A 21164-nucleotide genomic window follows, 5' to 3' on the forward strand; every position below is an offset into this window, starting at 1 on the left:
ACCCGATCAAGCCCCTTCACAATCTTATATGTTTCAATAAGATCGCCTCTCATTCTTCTGAACTCCAATCTACTCAACCTCTCCTCATATGTCCACCCGCTCATCCCCGGGATTAACCGAGTGAACCTTCTTTGTACTGCCTCGAGAGCAAGTATGTCTTTTCTTAAGTATGGAGACCAAAACTGTATGCAGTATTCCAGGTGCGGTCTCACCAATACCTTATATAACTGCAGCAATACCTCCCTGTTTTTATATTCTATCCCCCTAGCAATAAAAGCCAACATTCCATTGGCCTTCTTGATCACCTGCTACACCTGCATACTAACTTTTTGATTTTCTTGCACTAGGACCCCCAGATCCCTTTGTACTGCAGTACTTTCCAGTTTCTCGCCATTAAGATAATAACTTGCTCTCTGATTTTTCCTGCCAAAGTGCATAACCTCACACTTTTAATTTTGAAACTTAAAAAGACATAGCCCGCTATTTTTTTAATGAATTTTGTGACCATCAAGATGAGGGATATTAATGCTGGGAATGGCACACTTTCCATTACTGCCTCCCATTCCCAGGTTAGGTATAACACAGTGAGAAGCAGAGCAAAGCTCGCTCTGCTCTTCCCTAACAATATGCCTCGGTACCAACAGAGGAGTGCTCCTTACTGCCTTGTAACATTTTCCTCATCCCGTGGTCTCAGAGTGAGACTGCAAGTTTAGTGTCAATTATTCCCAAATTAGCATCAATTTTGTGCTGTGGGCCTAGTGTCCACTAGGATCTTGACAGAGTGTCCCAACTGAACTCCACTTAGAAGCCCATCAGCCAGATAAACAGTCACGGCTGGATCTGAATCCAGGTTCCACAGGCCAAAGGCTACTGTCTAGCTCACTGCACCGCCCAGTCTCCCAGATTTATACTTAAAAAATGAAGCCTGTCTAATTTTTCATTGTTTCCTTTTCCCATCTGGCTAGGGCTGGCCTGCTCTCTGACCTCTTATCAGTGCCGTTTCCAAACAACCACCAGCAAAGTGCAGAGCAGAAGCACAGGCTGGCATTCTGGCCAAGGGTCCATTCTTTCTGGGGCAGTGAGTGGCCTGTGCTTGATACAGAGACTTTCTGGGGCAGTGAGTGGACTGTGCTTGATAGAGACTTTCTGGGGCAGCGAGTGGGGACTGTGCTTGATACAGAGACTTTCTGGGGCAGTGAGTGGACTGTGCTTGATACAGAGACTTTCTGGGGCAGTGAGTGGCCTGTGCTTGATAGAGACTTTCTGGGGCAGCGAGTGGGGACTGTGCTTGATACAGAGACTTTCTGGGGCAGTGAGTGGACTGTGCTTGATACAGAGACTTTCTGGGGCAGTGAGTGGCCTGTGCTTGATACAGAGACTTTCTGGGGCAGCGAGTGGACTGTGCTTGATAGAGACTTTCTGGGGCAGCGAGTGGGGACTGTGCTTGATACAGAGACTTTCTGGGGCAGTGAGTGGACTGTGCTTGATAGAGACTTTCTGGGGCAGTGAGTGGACTGTGCTTGATACAGAGACTTTCTGGGGCAGCGAGTGGGGACTGTGCTTGATACAGAGACTTTCTGGGGCAGTGAGTGGACTGTGCTTGATACAGAGACTTTCTGGGGCAATGAGTGGACTGTGCTTGATACAGAGATTTTCTGGGGCAGTGAGTGGCCTGTGCTTGATACAGACACTTTCTGGGGCAATGAGTGGACTGTGCTTGATACAGAGATTTTCTGGGGCAGTGAGTGGCCTGTGCTTGATAGAGATTTTCTGGGGCAGTGAGTGGCCTGTGCTTGATAGAGACTTTCTGCAATTTTCTCCCCTTCAAGTATTTATCCAATTCCGTTTTGAAATTTGCTATTGAATCTGCTTCCACCTCCCTTTCAGGCAAAATAGAAGAATTTTAAGATAAAGCACCCTTTACAGAGAAGAGGGAATGTGTGTATTTTTAAAAATGCATTATAAAGGACAACTCCTTTTAGCAAACAAAGCCAAAGGACCCAATCCATTTTCCATTTACACCCCTTGGGTTAGCTCAGTTCCTGGACTTTCTTTGCCCAGATACAGTACGAGTTGCACAGCCAAATGTTGCCTCAAACGAGTGACTCCTGATGCCTATAATTTCTCCAATCTACCAAGAGACCCTTTACAGTCTGGATGAATACTCTGTCACCATTAAAATAAAAGAAACTTCCCTCCCCAAGGATTTATGTAATGTACTGCGCACATCCTGCCCCAGAACAAGGACTCACCCGTTCCCACAATTCGAGAGTCAGCAAAGTGCTTGGCGAGGATGGCAGCCAATCGACTGAGCGTCTCCTGATATCCTGTGGAGAGAGGTATTGATTGCTGATGGCCCCGTTACAACTTGAGACATGCAGATACTGACACAGATAGTCCTCACAGTAGCATCAATCTGGACCAGCCATATAAATACTGTGGCTACGAGAGCAGGTCAGAGGCTGGGTATTGTGCGGCGAGTAACGCACCTCCTGACTTCAGGAGTGTGATGGAATACTCTCCACTTGTCTGGATGAGTGCAGCTCCAACAACACCCAAGAAGCTCGACACCATCCAGGACAAAGCAGCCCGTTTGATTGGCACCCCATCCACCACCCTAAACATTCACTCCCTTCACCACCAGCGCACAGTGGCTGCAGTGTGTACCATCCACAGGATGCACTGCAGCAACTCACCAAGGCTTCTTCGACAGCACCTCCCAAACCCGCGACCTCTACCACCAAAAAGGACAAGGGCAGTAGGCACGTGGGAACACCACCACCTGCACGTTCCCCTCCAAGTCACACACCATCCTGACTTGGAAATATATCGCCGTTCCTTCATTGTCACTGGGTCAAAATCCTGGAACACCCTTTCTAACAGCTCTGTGGGAGAACCTTCACCACAGGGACTGCAGCGGTTCAAGAAGGCGGCTCACCACCACCTTCTTAAGGGCAATTAGGGATGGGCAATAAATGCTGGCTTTGCCAGCGACGACCACATCCCATGAACGAATAAAAAAAATCAGTGGTGCGCATCACCTAGAAACAGCTCCGATCACAAATGTGCAAAATGCACAGTTTTTGCATTTCCACACGAGCATTGTGTAAATGCACGATTGTTCTCATTTCACACCAGCTTCTTTTTTTTAAATGCCCCAACAACCCCCATCCGGTTTTGAACTGACCCTTCTGCAGCTAAGATGGTGGTCATTGCAACCTGCTCCCAGGCACCTGAAACAGCCACCATGAGACGAGAGAGCCACCAGGAGGGTGGCTCACCCTCCCACTGGGGAGATTCCTCATCACTGCTTGGCAAAGCCCCACAGGAATATGCCTGAGATCGCAAACCTGATCCATTGTGCCTTACGTTATTGTTGACATAATCTACTCAAAGAAAAAGTAAATGCAATTTCTGAGTAACGTAGTTTCCCCACTGTAAATTATCCGTGTCGCTGAGGGGGCTCTTCCCTCTGTTCAAAGATAGGAGGTGGGCAGCCTGCTCTCAGACCATCACTCCTGTGGATTTGTTTATCGATGTCACGAGGTAGCACTCAAGCAGGATATCACCATCCGATTTTCCCTATCAGTTTAAGGGAGACACTGCAGAATCCACTCAGCATCTCCCCACTTAGTGCGACTCAAACCGGGAACTCGGGAGCAGAGAGTCAAATTCAAATGTTAGTACCCTCAAAGCAACAGTATTCCTTATAAAACAAAACCAAGGATTTATTGTCTGTAAAGGGAGAAGTCGGGTTAATGTGTCGGGTGAATCTGATTGAATAAAAAAATCCTGAACTAGAATCGCAGCAGGTGTCATATTCCTAATATAATTTTAGATGCTGCTCAGGAGAATAATAAGCTGGTATAAAATAATCAATAACTATTTGATACCAGCAGCCTCCGAAACCATTTAACTGCCCTCAACATGTGGTAACATAATGTTATTTTCTCATGCAATTTGGTATTTGAAATCACATTGAGAATGTAGCAATTATGTCTCGCTCCAACAAACCTAGAGCCAGTACACAAACTGTAGTGACTCAAAGCCTCACAGCAACGGTTTGATTCATTTGAACCCACCTTACTCAATACACTGATTAAAGCTGGGGGTGGTAACCAAATGAGACAGCACTCAGCTATACTGGGGACTTTGGGAAGCCTTCAAAACTACCCCACAGAAAAAGGGCACTCAGCCCATCGAGCTTGTTCCTTCCAGTCAAGCAGATGTAGCCTAGACTCACGAGCCTTCCTCAAAAGATTTAACCTCTCGAGGGAGTGCGAGTAAATCTCAGGCAAATCCTCCAGGAGCAGAAAACTCTTTCCAAATCCAGCACGGGGCTCACTGTGTCACCAACCCACCTGCCCTGCACTTACCAGGCAGCTCGTCCATGCTGTTGACTGGGCTGAAGTAATTCTTCAGAGCGCTGTAGCTGTTCATGGCAACGTTCATGTAGAACTCTGGCATGAAAGCAAAGAGTGTCTTGGTTCGGTCGCTGTGCTCGATTACACGTACGCACACCTGCAACAGCCAGTAGATGTCCAGCATCTTCTCCTGAAACAGGAACAAGTTTTACTCCATCTGGGGCGAAGACAACCACCACTTTTAAAATAAAACCACGCACTAATAAATCGGGCAGAAGAGTATTGCATGTTAGATTCACACTAAACGCTGCCATCTGTAGCACTGGAAATAACTCTGATTGAATGAAATCTGAATATGAATGTACGAAAATGAGGGGCAGGAAAAGACCATTTTGTCCATCAAGCCTGCCCCACACAGCCGAATGGCTGAAGCATGATGATATACGATCCCCCTACCCACCAGTAACCATGTAATCTCCTGGGAGAGGCAAAAAGATAAAAACACATGGCCAATTAGGGAAAAAAAAACTGTAAAATTCCTCTCGGACCCCCTTAGGTGGTTGAAAACCAGTCCAGGAGACCACGTTGACCATGCTTAACATTACCCACAGACGACTGCAACTCTCCCAAAGAGCTACTATCCTCTGGGAAAAGAATCACCGCCCAATATCTAACCTATCCCGAGCCTTGCACAACTGGGTCGCCACGATCTATTAAATTAAATGATCTATTAATTAGAATCATCGGGTGGTCACGATGCAATGTTAACCCTGTGCTGCTGAGAAAGGTCTCAATGCTCCAGAGGGATTTCCCTCCCCACTCAGCAACATTTCAATATAAACCGCACACAACTGGGCAATGTTTTTATAAACCACTGCCTGCACGACATACACTACTTCACCCTGACCGACTCATGAGTCCAGAGCTCCCCCTCGTTTTCCAAGCTCCAGGTTTCCAGGTAAGAGGGGAGTGGCGCTTCATATCGATATTCCCAGTTCTGTGCTCCGCATTACCTTGGAGTAGATGGTGGCATTGATCCAGGCTAGCCGTCGGCTCAGATGATTCAGCTTCTCAGAGAAGACTTTCTGACTCTTGGTCAATTCATCCAGGATATCCCTCCTCTGAAAGGAAAAAGGCACAAGTTAAAGCTAGAAATTCCTGGATGATCATAAACCAATTTCAGTCCTGTAGCTGGGGACAGGGTACAGGAGGGGCAGCCCTTACCCTGGAAATGTGGCACAGGGGAGGCAGCCCTTACCCTGGGGACAGGGCACAGGGGAGCAGCCTTTACCCTGGGGACAGGGCACTGGGAGGGCAGCCCTACCCCTAGAGATGTGGCACAGGGGGGCAGCCCTTTCCCTGGGGTCAGGGCACTAGAAGGGTAGCCCTTACCATGGAGATGTGGCACAGGAGGGGCAGCCCTTACCATGGAGATGTGGCACAGGAGGGGCAGCCCTTACCATGGAGATGTGGCATGGGGGGGGGGCAGCCCAATTACTGGGGAAAGGGCACTGAAGGGGCAGCCCTGTACCTGGGCAGATGGTGGAAGGGTCAAGGCACGATACCACTGCTTCATGTGTGATGCATCAGTGAGTAGTTTTGTGCTGAAGATACTGGGTGATTGATCAAATCACCTATAGAAATACAATGTGGATTTTGTTTCCAGGTATTGTGTGTAACAAATAAAAATTAAAGCAAAGCATGCACATGGGAACTGTGACCATGTTTGTAAGCTCCTTAAGCCCACCAGTTATGGTGAATCATGCAGCAGCTCCATGGGGAAACCTGGAAACCCTCATTTGAGTGGTGGCACTGATTTTCCAGCACTTAGGACATTCCACATCAACATCCAGGTTGGTCTCAATTGCATGTATCTGGATTTCCTTATGGAGCCCATCACTGTGAAATCAATATCATCACAGCAACTCCCTGGCACACCTGTCAGCCTGTAGTGCATGGCAATGAATTACTATGTTTTATGCCAATGTTTTTTTGGATATTCCTTCACTGATGTTAGATATTTAAACACATCAGCCCTCCCTCCCCATGTCTAATAATCACTGCATTCATCCATGATCAGGACTGTAAGCCCACTGCTTCTGCTTATTAACTGGCCTGTATCCAGAGTTAGTGGCTACTCCACTCCTATTAGTACGAACAACGTCATTCATAAACTTTGCATAGAGAACATCCAACATGTATCAACAGGCTGGGCAGATCACATTATCCTGTTGGTACGTGATGGTCTGTGACTTGCTCGGTCCCCAGCTGCTTCACATTTCCACCTGCTCTTTAATGTGCTCATCACTTTCAAAAATGCTGGAAATCTGAAACAGGAAATGCAGTGAATCAGAGTGAATCACCAAAACATGAAATTGGTTTGCATTCAAGGTGTTTGAGCTCTGTTGATGGGTCAAACAGGTCTATCCAGTGAGCAGCTGAGCCGTACAGACCAGGAAGGACCCAGGTACAATTCTAGGCCAGTGCTGACTCCATTCATCCCGGGGGGCAACAGTTAGTCTTGGTGCCCTTGGGTTCACGAGGGGAAAAACTCAGCCTAGGTTCTTGCTCCTGATCATTATCAACTGGGGTCACTCGGACAGGACAAGATACGATTTTTTTTAATTTGTTCATGGGATGTGCACATCGCTGGCAAGGCCAGCATTCATTTCCCATCCCTAATTGCCCTCGAGAAGGTAGTGGTGAGCTGCCTTCTTGAACCGCTGCAGTCCCTGTGGTGAAGGTTCTCCCACAGTGCTGTTAGGAAGGGAGTTCCAGGATTTTGACCCAGCGACGATGAAGGAACGGCGATATATTTCCAAGTCAGGTGTGTGACTTGGAGGGGAACGTGCAGGTGGTGTTGTTCCCATGTGCCTGCTGCTCTTGTCCTTGTCCTTGTCCTTCTGGGTGGTAGAGGTCACGGGTTTGGGAGGTGCTGTCGAAGAAGCCTTGGCGAGTTGCTGCAGTGCACCCGGTGGATGGTACACACTGCAGGGAGTGAATGTTTAGGGTGGTGGATCGGGTGCCAATCAAGCGGGCTGCTTTGTCCTGCATGGTGTCGAGCTTCTTGAGTGTTGTTGGAGCTGCACTCATCCAGGCAAGTGGAGAGTATTCCATCACACTCCTGACTTGTGCCTTGTAGATGGTGGAAAGGCTTTGGGGAGTCAGGAGATGAATCACTTGCTGCAGAATACCCAGCCTCTGACCTGCTCTCGTAGCCACAGTATTTATATGGCTGGTCCAGTTAAGTTTCTGGTCAATGGTGACCCCCAGGATGTTGATGGTGGGGGATTCGGCGATGGTGATGCCGTTGGTTGTCAAGGGGAATTGGTTAGACTCTCTCTTGTTGGAGATGGTCATTGCCTGGCACTTGTCTGGCGCGAATGTTACTTGCCACTTATCAGCCCAAGCCTGGATGTTGTCCAGGTCTTGCTGCATGCGGGCTCGGACTGCTTCATTATTTGAGGGGTTGCGAATGGAACTGAACACTGTGCAATCATCAGAGAACATCCCCATTTCTGACCTTATGATGGAGGGAAGGTCATTGATGAAGCAGCTGAAGATGGTTGGGCCTAGGACACTGCCCTGAGGAACTCCTGCAGCAATGTTCTGGGGCTGAGATGATTGGCCTCCAACAACCACTACCATCTTCCTTTGTGCTCGGCATGACTCCAGCCACTGGAGAGTTTTCCCCCTGATTCCCATTGACTTCAATTTTACTAGGGCTCCTTGGTACCACACTCGGTCAAATGCTGCCTTGATGTCAAGGGCAGTCACTCTCACCTCACCTCTGGAATTCAGCTCCTTTGTCCATGTTTGGACCAAGGCTGTAATGAGGTCTGGAGCAGAGTGGTCCTGGCGGAACCTAAACTGAGCAGGTTATTGGTGAGTAAGTGCCGCTTGATAGCACTGTCGACAACACCTTCCATCACTTTGCTGATGATTGAGAGTAGACTGATGGGGCGGTAATGGGGCAGTAATTGGCCGGATTGGATTTATCCTGCTTTTTGTGGACAGGACATACCCAGGCAATTTTCCATATTATCAGGTAGCTGGCAGCGTTGTAGCTGCACTGGAACAGCTTGGCTGGAGGCGCGGCTAGTTCTGGAGCACAAGACTTCAGCACTACAGCTGGGACGTTGTCGGGGCCCACAGCCTTTGCCGTATCCAGTGCAATCAGCCGTTTCTTGATATCACGATTGTCAAAGCCATTATAAAAGCATACGGGATTCTTGGCTTTATAAATAGAGGCATAGAGTACAAAAGCAAGGAAGTTATGCTAAATATTTATAAAACACTGGTTCGGCCTCAGCTGGAGTATTGTGTCCAATTCTGGGCATCACACTTTAGGAAGGATGTCAAGGTCTTAGAGAGGATGTAGAAGAGATTTACTGGAATGGTACTAGGGATGAGGGACTTCAGTTTTGTGGAGAGACTTGAGAAGCTGGGATTGTTCTCCTTGGAACAGAGAAGGTTACGGGGAGATTTAATAGAGGTGTTCAAAATTTGATAGTAAATAAGGAGAAACTGTTTCCACTGGCAGGTGGGTCAGTTACCAGAGGACACAGATTTAAGACAATTGGAAAGAGAACCAGAGGGAGATGAGAATTTTCTTTTTTTACGCAGCGAGTTGTTGTGATCTGGAATGCTCTGCCTGAAATGGTGGTGGAAGCAGATCCAATAGTAACTTTCAAAGGGGAATTAGATATATACATGAAAATGAAAAATTTGCAGGGCTATGGGGAAAAAGCAGGGGAGTGGGACGAGTTGGTCATTTCTTTCAAACAGCCAGCACAGGCATGATGGGCCGAATGGCCTCCTTCTGTGCTGTAAGATTCTATGAATGCTCAGGATGGCTCCCAGAGTCAATAGTCTGCCAACATTCACCAATAAGACTCAGATCCGAAGAATGAGCACCCGGGCGAGAGTGGAGACCGACCAGTGTCTGTGGATCTGTACCGCAGCTATGGTCAGGGGAGCAAATTAATTATTTATTTGTATAACCTACCAAAATGCCATATGTGCCTTTGTCACTGATACACTGCACCTCACCTGCGTAAACGTCTATTCACTTACCTTTGCAGGACATCGGGCAATCTTGTCCTCGGTATCCTTCAGGGCCACTGCATATTCATGGACATCGTCCGACACCCCCACCATCTACGAACACAAACAGAGTTGAGCTGAATGCAACTCATCCACAATGTTATTTTGTCAATAATAAACAAGATGGGTTTTGAGGATTGAAAGCATGCCAACAGAATCACTGCAAACCTAACAGCAACGGTGTTTAAGTCACAGTAACATCAGCTCATAATGAGTCTCCTGCGAAAAACTCCGTACTCTTCTCCTGACTCCATCCCCCTCCCACTCCCACTCCCCAGCTGCTCGCTCAGGCTAAGCCAAACGGTGGTTCCCCGCTCGATCTGTGAAGGGCTTCAAAGGCCACACGGACTGCAGCGGTTCAAGAAGGCGGCTCACCACCACCTTCTCAAGGGCAATTAGGGATGGGCAATAAATGCTGGCCTTGCCAGTGACGCCCACATCCCATGAACGAATAACTATTAAAAAAATACGATCATTGACCAAGATTTCATCCTTTCAGGCCCAGCCCAACTCCTGGCTGACTTCAAATTCATCCCTCCTGCAGTTCCTCATTTGGGGGCAGAGTTTCCAACAATCTAGATCCTAGTCTCTGCAACTCCGTCCCCTAAACCTTTTCGCTTTGCCACTTTGCTCCTTCCCTTTAAAAACCTCAAAACTTACCTTTCAAATCATGTTTTGGGTTATTTTTCTTAATTCTCCGTTCTGTCCGTTTCCTCCTATGGGAAGTGACTTGAGAGATTTTATTGCGTTAAACACGCTGTACAGATGCTTGTCATTGATGAGCCTTTATTTTATTTATAAAGTACCTTGGAAAGTTAGGGACCTTGACCCTGCTAACTGTAGGTGGCCTTTACGGAAAAAGTAGCCCTGTAATCGCCAGGTTGACTTCCGCATATTACACCATTAGCACAGAATAAAATAAAAGAACTTGCATTTATATAGCGCCTTTCACGACCTCAGGTGCTTTACAACCAATGAAACACTTTAAGTGTAGTCACTGTTGTAATGTAGGGAAACATGGCAACCAATTTGCGCACAGCATGATTCCACAAACAAGTGTGAGATAATTGACCAGTTAATCTGTTTGAGTGATGTTGGTTGAGGGATAAATATTGGGGTCAGATGGGGCCTTGGTTTAATGTCTCATCCGAAAGACGGTGTCAGCTTGGATTATGAGTTCAAGTCTCTGGAGTGGGAGTTGAACCCTTCTGACTCAGAGGCAAGAGTGCTACCAACTAAGCCACAGCTGACACCAATACGAAATTGGAAGGGGAAAGGGAATGGGAATGGGAAAGACTGCGATCCATCCAGAAACACTGGAGTGGAGCTCAAGTAATTCAAAGTTCCTCAGTACTTTGAAAGTGTTCCAGCACCATGAGATCAGTAACATCAACATGATTAGAAGGCTTGAATGGTTTAATATCTGAACTTCGCAACATGGTAAAAGCCTCAAGTTAAAACTCATGCTTCATTTTGCATTTCGTTCGTAACATTTTTGCGCTTGAGGGACATCAGTGTGAGGGATGGGACAATTCTTCAACCCATCCCACTTCTGAATATACCAGGTGAGGTATAACATGGGGCAGATGCCTTTGATATTCTCTCAGATGCAGAACCACAAGAGATGGGTGAGATCCTAAATGAATATTTCACATCGGTATTTACGGTTGAGAAAGGCATGGATGTTAGGGAACTTGGGGAAATAAATAGTGATGTCTTGGGGAGTGTACATATTACAGAGAGGGAGGTGCTGGAAGTCTTAACGCGCATCAAGGGAGATCAATCTCCGGGACCTGATGAAATGTATCCAAGGACATTATGGGAGGTTAGGGAGGAAATTGTGGGTCCCCCAGCAGAGATATTTGAATCATCGACAGCTACAGGTGAGGTGCCTGAAGATTGGAGGGTAGCAAATGTTGTGCCTTTGTTTAAGAAGGGCGGCAGGGAAAAGCCTGGGAACTACAGACCGGTGAGCCTGACATCTGTAGTGGGTAAGTTGTTCGAGGGTATTCTGAGAGACAGGATCTACAGGCATTTGGAGAGGCAGGGACTGATTAGGAACAGTCAGCATGGTTTTGTGAGAGGAAAATCATGACTCACGAATTTGATTGAGTTTTTTGAAGGGGTAACCAAGAAGATAGATGAGGGCTGTGCAGTGGACGTGGTCTACATGGACTTTAGCAAAGCCTTTGACAAGTTACCGCATGGTAGGTTGTTACATAAGGTTAAATCTCACGGGATCCAAGGTGAGGTAGCCAATTGGATACAAAATTGGATTGACGACAGAAGACAGAGGGTGGTTGTGGAGGGTTGTTTTTCAAACTGGAGGCCTGTGACCAGCGGTGTGCCTCAGGGATCGGTGCTGGGTCCGCTGTTATTTGTTATTTATATTAATGATTTGGATGAGAATTTAGGAGGCATGGTTAGTAAGTTTGCAGATGACACCAAGATTGGTGGCATTGTGGACAGTGAAGAAGGTTATCTAGGATTGCAACGGGATCTTGATAAATTGGGCCAGTGGGCCGATGAATGGCAGATGGAGTTTAATTTAGATAAATGTGAGGTGATGCATTTTGGGAGATCGAATCGGGCCAGGACCTACTCCGTTAATGGTAGGGTGTTGGGGAGAGTTATAGAACAAAGAGATCTTGGAGTACAGGTTCATAGCTCCTTGAAAGTGGAGTCACAGGTGGATAGGGTGGTGAAGAAGGCATTCAGCATGCTTGGTTTCATTGGTCAGAACATTGAATACAGGAGTTGGGATGTCTTGTTGAAGTTGTACAAGACATTAGTAAGGCCACACTTGGAATACTATGTACAGTTCTGGTCACCCTACTATAGAAAGGATATTATTAAACTAGAAAGAGTGCAGAAAAGATTTACTAGGATGCTACCGGGACTTGATGGTTTGACTTATAGGGAGAGGTTGGATCGACTGAGACTTTTTTCCCTGGAGAGTAGGAGGTTAAGTGGTGATCTTATAGAAGTCTATAAAATAATGTGGGGCATGGATAAGGTAGATAGTCAAAATCTTTTCCCAAAGGTAGGGGAGTCTATAACGAGGGGGCATAGATTTAAGGTGAGAGGGGAGAGATACAAAAGGGTCCAGAGGGGCAATTTTTTCACTCAAAGGGTGGTGAGTGTCTGGAACGAGCTGCCAGAGGCAGTAGTAGAGGCGGGTACAATTTTGTCTTTTAAAAAGCATTTGGACAGTTACATGGGTAAGATGGGTATAGAGGGATATGGGCCAAGTGCAGGCAATTGGGACTAGCTTAGTGGTATAAACTGGGCGACATGGACATGTTGGGCCGAAGGGCCTGTTTCCATGTTGTAAACTTCTATGATTGTATGATTGTGCGGTCTGTCCAGCTGTTTCCACAGCTGGATATCAGGGTCGGTTCTGTGGTCTGCCCAGCTGTTTCCACAGCTGGAATATAAGACCAAGACTGCTGAAAGAAGCTTTTAAGTGTACAGATAATTTCTGATAAATAACAAATACTGAAAAAGAAGCAATGCTGGAAGTACACAGCAGGTCATTCAACATCTGTCAGGAGAAAAGGCAAGGTTTGACATTGCGAGTGTGCCGTCTTCATCAAAGTGCTTTGCAGACGCTTGTAACAGATACCTCTGCTCTTTATTTCAAGTCTGAGCATTGTACAATCACTGGTATTTTGTTGCATTCTGTCACTATGTCTGCTTTCACCTGCACCTCCCTAGAAACGTGGAAAACCAGAGATATGTTTACAGAGATCTACTATGAAGCTCACGATTCAATCCATTCAACACTGCCTCAATGTGGCACTTAACTCACGATGGCATGATTTTCCTGAAACTCCTTGAAAGGAAGATGTGCCTCGGCAGGTCACTTTTATCTGAGTGACCTCCCGCAACACATCTTATAAAATAGGTAGTCACAACATTCTGGACCCTGTTCAGAGGCGCTGCATTAGCTAAACTGTTTGACGTGGTACACGCACAAACCTGACATATTGAGGTAAATAACGTGCTGTTTGGACAGCTCTACTACTCAAAACACTGGGCGCCCAAAGGGAAGTGTAGTCTTGCCCAGGACCAATATCTAATAGCCAGATCCCACCATACCAAGATGTCATGTTAATCCTGTTGACTCGTTCATCTGAAAAGAGAAAGGAACTCAAATCAAGCCTTGAACTTGTAGTTTATCAGCCACATAAAGGCCAACTGCACAGTGCCTGGTCCACTGGGTGACAATCACTCATCACGCTCCAGAGCCCTTTCTGAATTGAAATAACTACAAATTCTACTACAGCAAACAACATGGCACAGCAGGCAGTGATTTATGGGAGTCACTTGAAAGTGAACAGGAGCTAGTGAACAGGAGCAAGTGAACAGAAAGTGAACTAGATGCAGGGAGGATGTTCCCGATGGATGGGGAATCCATAACTAGGAGTCACAGTCTCAGGATACGGGGTATGCCATTTAGAACCGAGATGAGGAGAAATTTCTTCACTCAGAGGGTGGTGAACCTGTGGAATTCTCTGCTACACAAGGCAGTGGAGGCCAAGTCATTAGATGTATTCAAGAAGGAGATAGATATATTTCTTAATGCTAAAGGTCTCAAGGGATATGGGGAAAAAGCAGGAACAGGGTACTGAGTTAGATGATCAGCCACGATCATCTTGAATGGCGGAGCAGGCCCGAAGGGCCGAATGGCCTATTCTTGCTCCTATTTTCTATGTTTCTATGATTCTAGGAGCATGAAGCCTGGTTGATTTTCCTCTCCTGGCCCATTGTAGGGTTTGTATTACCATCCCAGTTAGCACAGCACAGGCCAGTTGGTGAACCAGGAACCTTCTGATCGATATGGCTCTGTCATAAGCCACCATCACTAACAGTGTCATCGGGTGGGGGGGGAGGGGTGCAAAAGCAAGTTGAAAATGGATTGCGAATACAGTGCAATTGGCATGACAAACAGAACGAGAGAGAGAGAGAGAGAGAGAGAGAGCGCGCGAGCGAGCGAGATAGTGTGTACCTAGCGATACAACACAGTGAAGGGCATCCCAGCACAAATTATTATGGGAAGGCACTTTTCCCCTTTGGCTGAAGCCAAAATGCAGGGAGGAAAAGCAGGAAACAGAGAGGAAGGTTTTTATTTCTCGCTTTGTTCCCATAAGATCCAAATGTTTGAATTTGCTGAAGCCCAAAGTATGGCAAAGAGCAGGCAGGAAGGGGCTTCTAAATCCCAGAGCTATCATGTACACATGAATGTAAAGTATACACTTTTTTTGACCTTAGAGTGAAATGATACACAGAGCTTACAGAGACGGGATTGCCAGTAGATGCCATCCATTCTCTAAGTAGGCGGATTGTGTACAGCTGACTGCTTGAGGTGACAGCAGATGCCATCCATTCTCCTTGCACTGCAGCAGACAAGCTCCCAATAAAAGCTCATTAATATAATGTATTATACTGGAAATGCATCATTCTGTTCCCATTAAGTACCTTTCTCAACAAATGCATTGTACGGTGCAACAATCTCAAACAGCAGCTTTTCTTTCATCATAACTATGTCAGCTGTGGCTCAGTGGGTAGCACTCTCACCTCTGAGTCAGAAGGTTGAGAGTTCAAGCCCCACTCGAGACTTGAGCACATAATCCAAGCTGACACTTCACTGAGGGAGTGCTGCACTGTCAGAGATGCCACCTTTCGGATGAGACATTAAACCAAGACCCCGTCTGCCCACTCAGGTGGACGTAAAGATTCCATGGCACTATTCGAAGACGAGCAGGGGAGTTCTCCCCGGTGTCCTGGCCAACACTCAACCAACATCACTACAAAAACAGATGATCTGGTCGTTATCATATCGCTGTTTGTGGAATCTTTCTGTGCGCAATTTGGCTCCCATATAGAATCATAGAAAGGTTATAGCACGGAAGGAGGCCATTCGGCCCATCAAGTCCGCGCTGGCTCTATGCAAAGCAATCCAACTAGTCCCACTTCCCCGCCCTTTCCCTGTAGCCCTGCAAATTTTTTTCTTTCAAGTATTTATCCAGTTCCCTTTTGAAGGCCATGATCGAATCTGCCTCCACCACCCCCTCGGGCAGTGCATTCCAGATCCTAACCACTCGCTGTGTAAAAAGTTTTTCCTCGTGTCACCTTTGGTTCTTTTGCCAATCACCTTAAATCTATGTCCTCTGGTCCTTGACCCTTCCGCCAATGGGAACAGTTTCTCTCTATCTGCTTTGTCTGGACTCTTCATGATTTTGAATACCTCTATCAAATCTCCTCTCAACCTTCTCTGTTCCAAGGAGAACCTCAGCTTCTCCAGTCTATCCACGTAACTAAAGTCCCTCATCCCTGGAATTATTCTAGTGAATCTCTTCTGCACCCTCTCTAAGGCCTTCACATCTTTCCTGAAGTGCGGCGCCCAGAACTGGACATAATACTCCAGTTGTGGCCGAACTAGTGTTTTATAAAGGTTCATCATGACTTCCATACTTTTGTACTCTATGCCTCTATTTATAAAGCCCAGGATCTCGTATACTTTTTTAACCACTTTCTCAACCTGCCCTGCCACCTTCAATGATTTATGCACATATACCCCAAGATCTTTCTGATCCTGTACCCCTTTCAGAGTTGTGCCCTCTAGTTTATATTGCCTCTCCTCGTTCTTCCTATCGAAATGTATCACTTTGCATTTCTCCGTGTTAAATTTCATCTGCCACTTGTGCGCCCATGCCACCAGCCTGTCTATATCCTCTTGAAGTCTATCTCTATCCTCCTCACTGTTTACTACCCTTTCAAGTTTTGTATCGTCTGCAAATTTTGAAATTGTGCCCTGTACACCCAAGTCCAAGTCATTGATATATATCAAGAAAAGCAGTGGTCCCAGCACTAACCCCTGGGGAACACCACTGTACACCTCCCTCCCATCTGAAAAACAACAGTTCACCACTACTCTCTATTTCCTGTCCCTTAGCCAATTCTGTATCCATGTTGCTACTGCCCCCTTTATTCCATGGGCCGCAATCTTGATAAGCCTGCCGTATTTCCTACATTACAACAGTGACTACACTTCAAAAGAAATTCATTGGCTATAAAGCACTTTGGGACGTCCTGAGGTCATGAAAGGTGCTATATAAATAGAAACAACTCGAAACCCACTTCAGTTGAGGACACAAAGCAAACAGAGTGGCTGACCATTATCCACACTGCTTTAAACAAAACTTTGAGCTGCTCAGGTCCACCTCGCTGTGTGATAGGGTGAGCTCAAAATGTGGTCTTTTAAGTGGCTCGAAAAGTGGTGTCTTAAAACACACTGCTGAATTCTGGGAAAACCTGAAGGGTTAAAACTAGAGTTCTTTGAAATTCAGACAACACTCAGAGCAAGAGGCAGACTTAGGACCAACAGAGTTTCTCATTAGCTAAAACTAAAAGTCCAGGCTGGTCACAGCCGAGGGCTGAATGGCTACGTTGTCTGGCTATGTGACGGGAAACAGACAGTAGTGGTGAACGGTTGTTTTTCAGATTGAAGGAAGGTATACTTTGGTGTTCCCCAGGGGTCAGTGCTAGGGCCACTGTTTTTTTTTATATATATTATTGGACTTGGGTGTACAGGACACAATTTCAAAATTTGCAGATGACACAAAACTTGGAAGTGTAATGAGCAGTGAGGAGGATAGTAATAAACTTCAAAAGGACATAAGCAGACTGGTGAAATGGGCAGACATATGTCAGATGAAATTTAAGCAGAGAAGTGCAAAGTGAGACATTTTGGCAGGAAGAATGAGGAGAGGCAACATAAACTAAATGGTACAGTTCTAAAGGGGGTGCAGGAACAGAGACACCTGGGGGTATATATGCACAAATCTTTGAAAAGGTGGCAGGAGAGGTTGAGAAAGCAGTTAAAAAGTCACATGGGATCCTGGGCTTTATAGAGTCGGAGTACAAAAGCAAGAAAGTTATGTTGAACCATGGTTCTGCCACAACTGGAGTATTGTGTCCAATTCTGGGCAGCGCATTTTAGGAAGGATGTGAAGGCCTTAGAGAGGGTGCAGAAAAGAATTACTAGAATGGTTCCAGGGATGAGGAACTTCAGTTATGTGGATAGACTGGAGAAGCTGGGGTTGTTCTCCTTAGAGCAGAGAAGGTTAAGAGGAGATTTGATAGTGGTGTTCAAAATCATGAAGGGTTTAGATAAAACAAATGAAGAGAAACGTTCCCATTGGCGGAAGGGTCGAGAACCAGATGACACAGATTTAAGGTGACTGGCAAAAGAACCAAAGGCGACATGAGGAAAAACTTTTTTACGCAGCGAGTCGTTACGATCTGGAATGCACTGCCTGAAAGTGTGGTGGAAGCAGATTCAATCATGGCTTTCAAAAGGGAATTGGATAAATACTTGAAAGGAAAAGATTTGCAGGGCTACGGGGAAAGAGCGGGGTAGTGGGACTAACTGGATTGCTCTTACAAAGAGCCTGCATGGGCTCGATGAGCCGAATGGTCTCCACTTGTGCTGTAACCATTCTATGATTCTACGATAGCTTTGTTTATCTGGTAGGTTGGAGGAAAGAACTTCCCAATGGCCTGCCCTTTGTCATTTAGTTGCAATCTGATTCCTGACGGCACCGTCAACAGTGAACGACACTGAAAATTCAATCCTCGTGTCAAGGTGGGTCATCCAATTGGTCCACCTGACATATAGGTGGGAAGAGGGAAAATCAAAGATATACTGGATTGATACTCAAGCAGGAAGGTGGTTTTGGGATAAGAGTTAGAAATTCGCAGGCCAGATACAACAGCATGTGCAAGGTTGGATGTACCAGGAGAAGACAACGATCCAAGAGGGGAGGAACACCATGGCACAGACGAAGATTAACCTGCAGACGTCCCCAGAGCGAGGTGGATCAGCCTAACCCTGCCACAAGCAGCCTGGAACAACGAGCTTGTGTGAAGCTTCTGGCTTACCAGCAATACACTGAAATAGACTTTCAACATAGCTGGGAATTTGTTATTCAAATTTACTAACCAACTGCACAAGGTATTGAATTGCAAAATTGAATTTCCTACTTTATGTGCACTTTGGTTGTGAGTATAACTTTATTCTGTATTATACAGAGCCCAGCTGAAGAATTATTGTGATACACATAAATTATGCTTGAGCCTGTACTAATTTAAACTCCATCAGTTAACTATATCTATCCAAATACTTTGTGCACTCCTTAATCTTACGAAAGTATTAATCATGCAGTAGTATCAAAGGCGTGTTAATAAAGTAATGTTATGCCATGGATTTCTGTATTTGACTCCATCTTCGATGACATTGGTAAGAGGTTAACTCATTCACTATGTCCCCAAAGGGTTGTATAACAGTGAATATACTCTGAACTGATTATGTAATACAATTTGGGGGCAAGACAAATTTTAGGCATCTAATATCTCAGACGAAAGATCTTCAGCCCATTCTCTGATGTGGAATTGGGGAATTGTTCCAATACCCCTGATTGTTATTCCTTGTAGGTTTTACAGATTTACCAAATTGAAATCTTACTGCATCGCCATGCAAGCACAAACCAACAGAGTGCCTTCTCTCCTTCGAAGGCTGCTCAGCACCAAATATCCTCCAGAATTTGTTTTGATTTTGACCAGCAGGAACACGGCAAGGTGGACGTCAGCTTGCATCTCTCCTGACAAAGGAAACCTCGCCCCTATGTCACGCCAGGTGAACAGAGAAATTTTCCCGGCTGAGGTGTGAGATTCTGAGGTACAGGCATCCCCACGACCGGTGAAACAACGGGCAGCTCTGGGAACAAATCTGAACCCGGCAGCATCTGGGAAACTTCAATGAAGTCTCCAGTGTAACTACTCCCAGCTTCCTTAGCTCAGGTGGCCTCCTCTGTACTCTCTCCAGTCATGATTTCCCCATTGTAAAACAATGGCCAGAATTATACACTGTCTCCAGGGAGGACGGAAACAATGCCCGATACAAGCTCGTTATTACTGCTCCCTCCAAAATTTATGTTTTACACCCTGACTAATCACTCAAAGATCTTGTTTATTATATTCACTGCTCTTGCATAAAATGCTTTGCTAAAATCCAAATAGATAGTTGTTGAACTTCCCCTATCCACCAGGTCCATTATCTTAACTTCTCTCCCATAAAGCCATGCCGACTCCCTCTAATTAGTCCATATTTTTCAAAGTGCTTCACTGTTTTCTCTTTCAGGATGCCCTCTAACACTTTACAGGTGTCAGGCTCGCTGGCCTGGAGTCTTCTATGCCCTTTTTATAAATCAGCATTACATTTGTCCCCCAATCCTTGGGCACTGTTGCTGTTCCAATGAATCCCCAGAACTGTCCGCCAGCATGTGACCAATTTTATTGGCTATTCCCTTAAGTGCCCCAAGTGTACAGCCCATCTCCAATGCTCCCAGCCTGCCCATTGCCTTCTTGTTTGTAATTTCTAACATGCTTAATATTTCTCCCTCATCTGTACTGGGAACAGAGCCTCTGGTTTATTTACTCTTTGAAAAATAATACAAAGAAGTCACTTGGGATATCATCCATCCCTTGATCACTTGATATTGAGTCCTTCACCATCCCAGTGTTTCTCTGACCACCTGTTTGCTATATATTTAACAACTAAGTATTTGAAGTGGTCCTACACTCTGCCTGTTAAAGAAAGACTTGCATTTATATAGCGCCTGGCACGACTTCAGGACATCCTAAAGGCACTTTACAGCCAATGGAGTACTTTTTTGGTGTAGCCACTGATGTAATCATAATCACAGAATGATAAAGCACAGAAGGTGGCCATTTGGCCCATCATGCCTGTGTCGGCTCTTTGAAAGAACTATCCAATTAGACCCACTCCACTGCTCTTTCCTCGTAGTCCTGCAAATTTTTCCTTTTCAAGTATTTATTCAACTCCCTTCTGAAAGTTATTATTGAAACTGCTTTCACCACCCTTTCAGGCAGTGCATTCCAGATCATAACTACTGGCTGCGTAAAAAAAATTTTCTTCATGTCGCCTCTGGTTCTTTTACCAATTGCTATTTCTCCCTCACCTGAAGGAGAAAAATTGATGTAATGTAGCTGTGGCTCAGTGGTAGCACTCCCGCCTCTGAGTCAGAAGGTTGTGGGTTCAAGTCCCACTCCACATACTTCAGCACATAATCTAGGCTGACACTTCAGTGCAGTACTGAAGGTGCCATCCTTCGGATGAGATGGGAATCTGAGGCCCCGTCTGCTCCCTCAGGTGGACGTAAAGGATCCCTAGGCACTATTTCGAAGAAAAGCAGGGGAGTTTTCCCACAGTGTCCTGGCCAATATTTATCCCTCAACCAACATCATGTTACCTTGCCAAGCTGCTGGTGCACACTGAGGTTGTACATCATGATAGCTCCGTCCAGGATTTCCAGTAGAGATTTCTCTGAAATTGGGTGATCCGGCTCATCAGGGGGACGCCCTAACAACAGGCCATCATTTCCGTGGCTCCCTTCAACTGTAAGGAGAAGAAAAGTATCAGTGTGCATCAGCACCAGTCTTAGGAACATAGGAACAGGAGTAGGCCATTCAGCCCCTTGAGCCCATTTGATAAGATCATGGCTGATCTGTGATCTAACTCCATATTCCTGCCTTTGGCCCATATCCCTTAATACCTTTGGTTGCCAAAAAGCTATCTATCTCAGATTTAAAATTAGCAATTGAGCTAGT

At 45.9% G+C, this 21164-nt stretch overlaps 1 protein-coding gene across 1 annotated transcript in view; it reads right to left on the minus strand.

Annotated features, from left to right (window-relative positions):
- LOC137334324 (E3 ubiquitin-protein ligase RNF123) overlaps positions 1 to 21164 on the minus strand; it is a 370362-nt gene that overhangs the window by 251625 nt on the left and 97573 nt on the right. Inside the window, exons 24-28 of the mRNA XM_067999016.1 lie at positions 20807 to 20952; positions 9441 to 9524; positions 5378 to 5485; positions 4377 to 4554; positions 2253 to 2327 (exon numbers count right to left, since the gene is read on the minus strand). Coding sequence (XP_067855117.1) covers positions 2253 to 2327; positions 4377 to 4554; positions 5378 to 5485; positions 9441 to 9524; positions 20807 to 20952 — 591 coding nt within the window. The remainder of the gene's footprint in view (positions 1 to 2252; positions 2328 to 4376; positions 4555 to 5377; positions 5486 to 9440; positions 9525 to 20806; positions 20953 to 21164) is intronic.

This window comes from Heptranchias perlo, chromosome 17 (assembly GCF_035084215.1).
Source record: "Heptranchias perlo isolate sHepPer1 chromosome 17, sHepPer1.hap1, whole genome shotgun sequence".
In the NCBI taxonomy this organism is placed as follows: Eukaryota; Metazoa; Chordata; class Chondrichthyes; order Hexanchiformes; family Hexanchidae; genus Heptranchias; species Heptranchias perlo.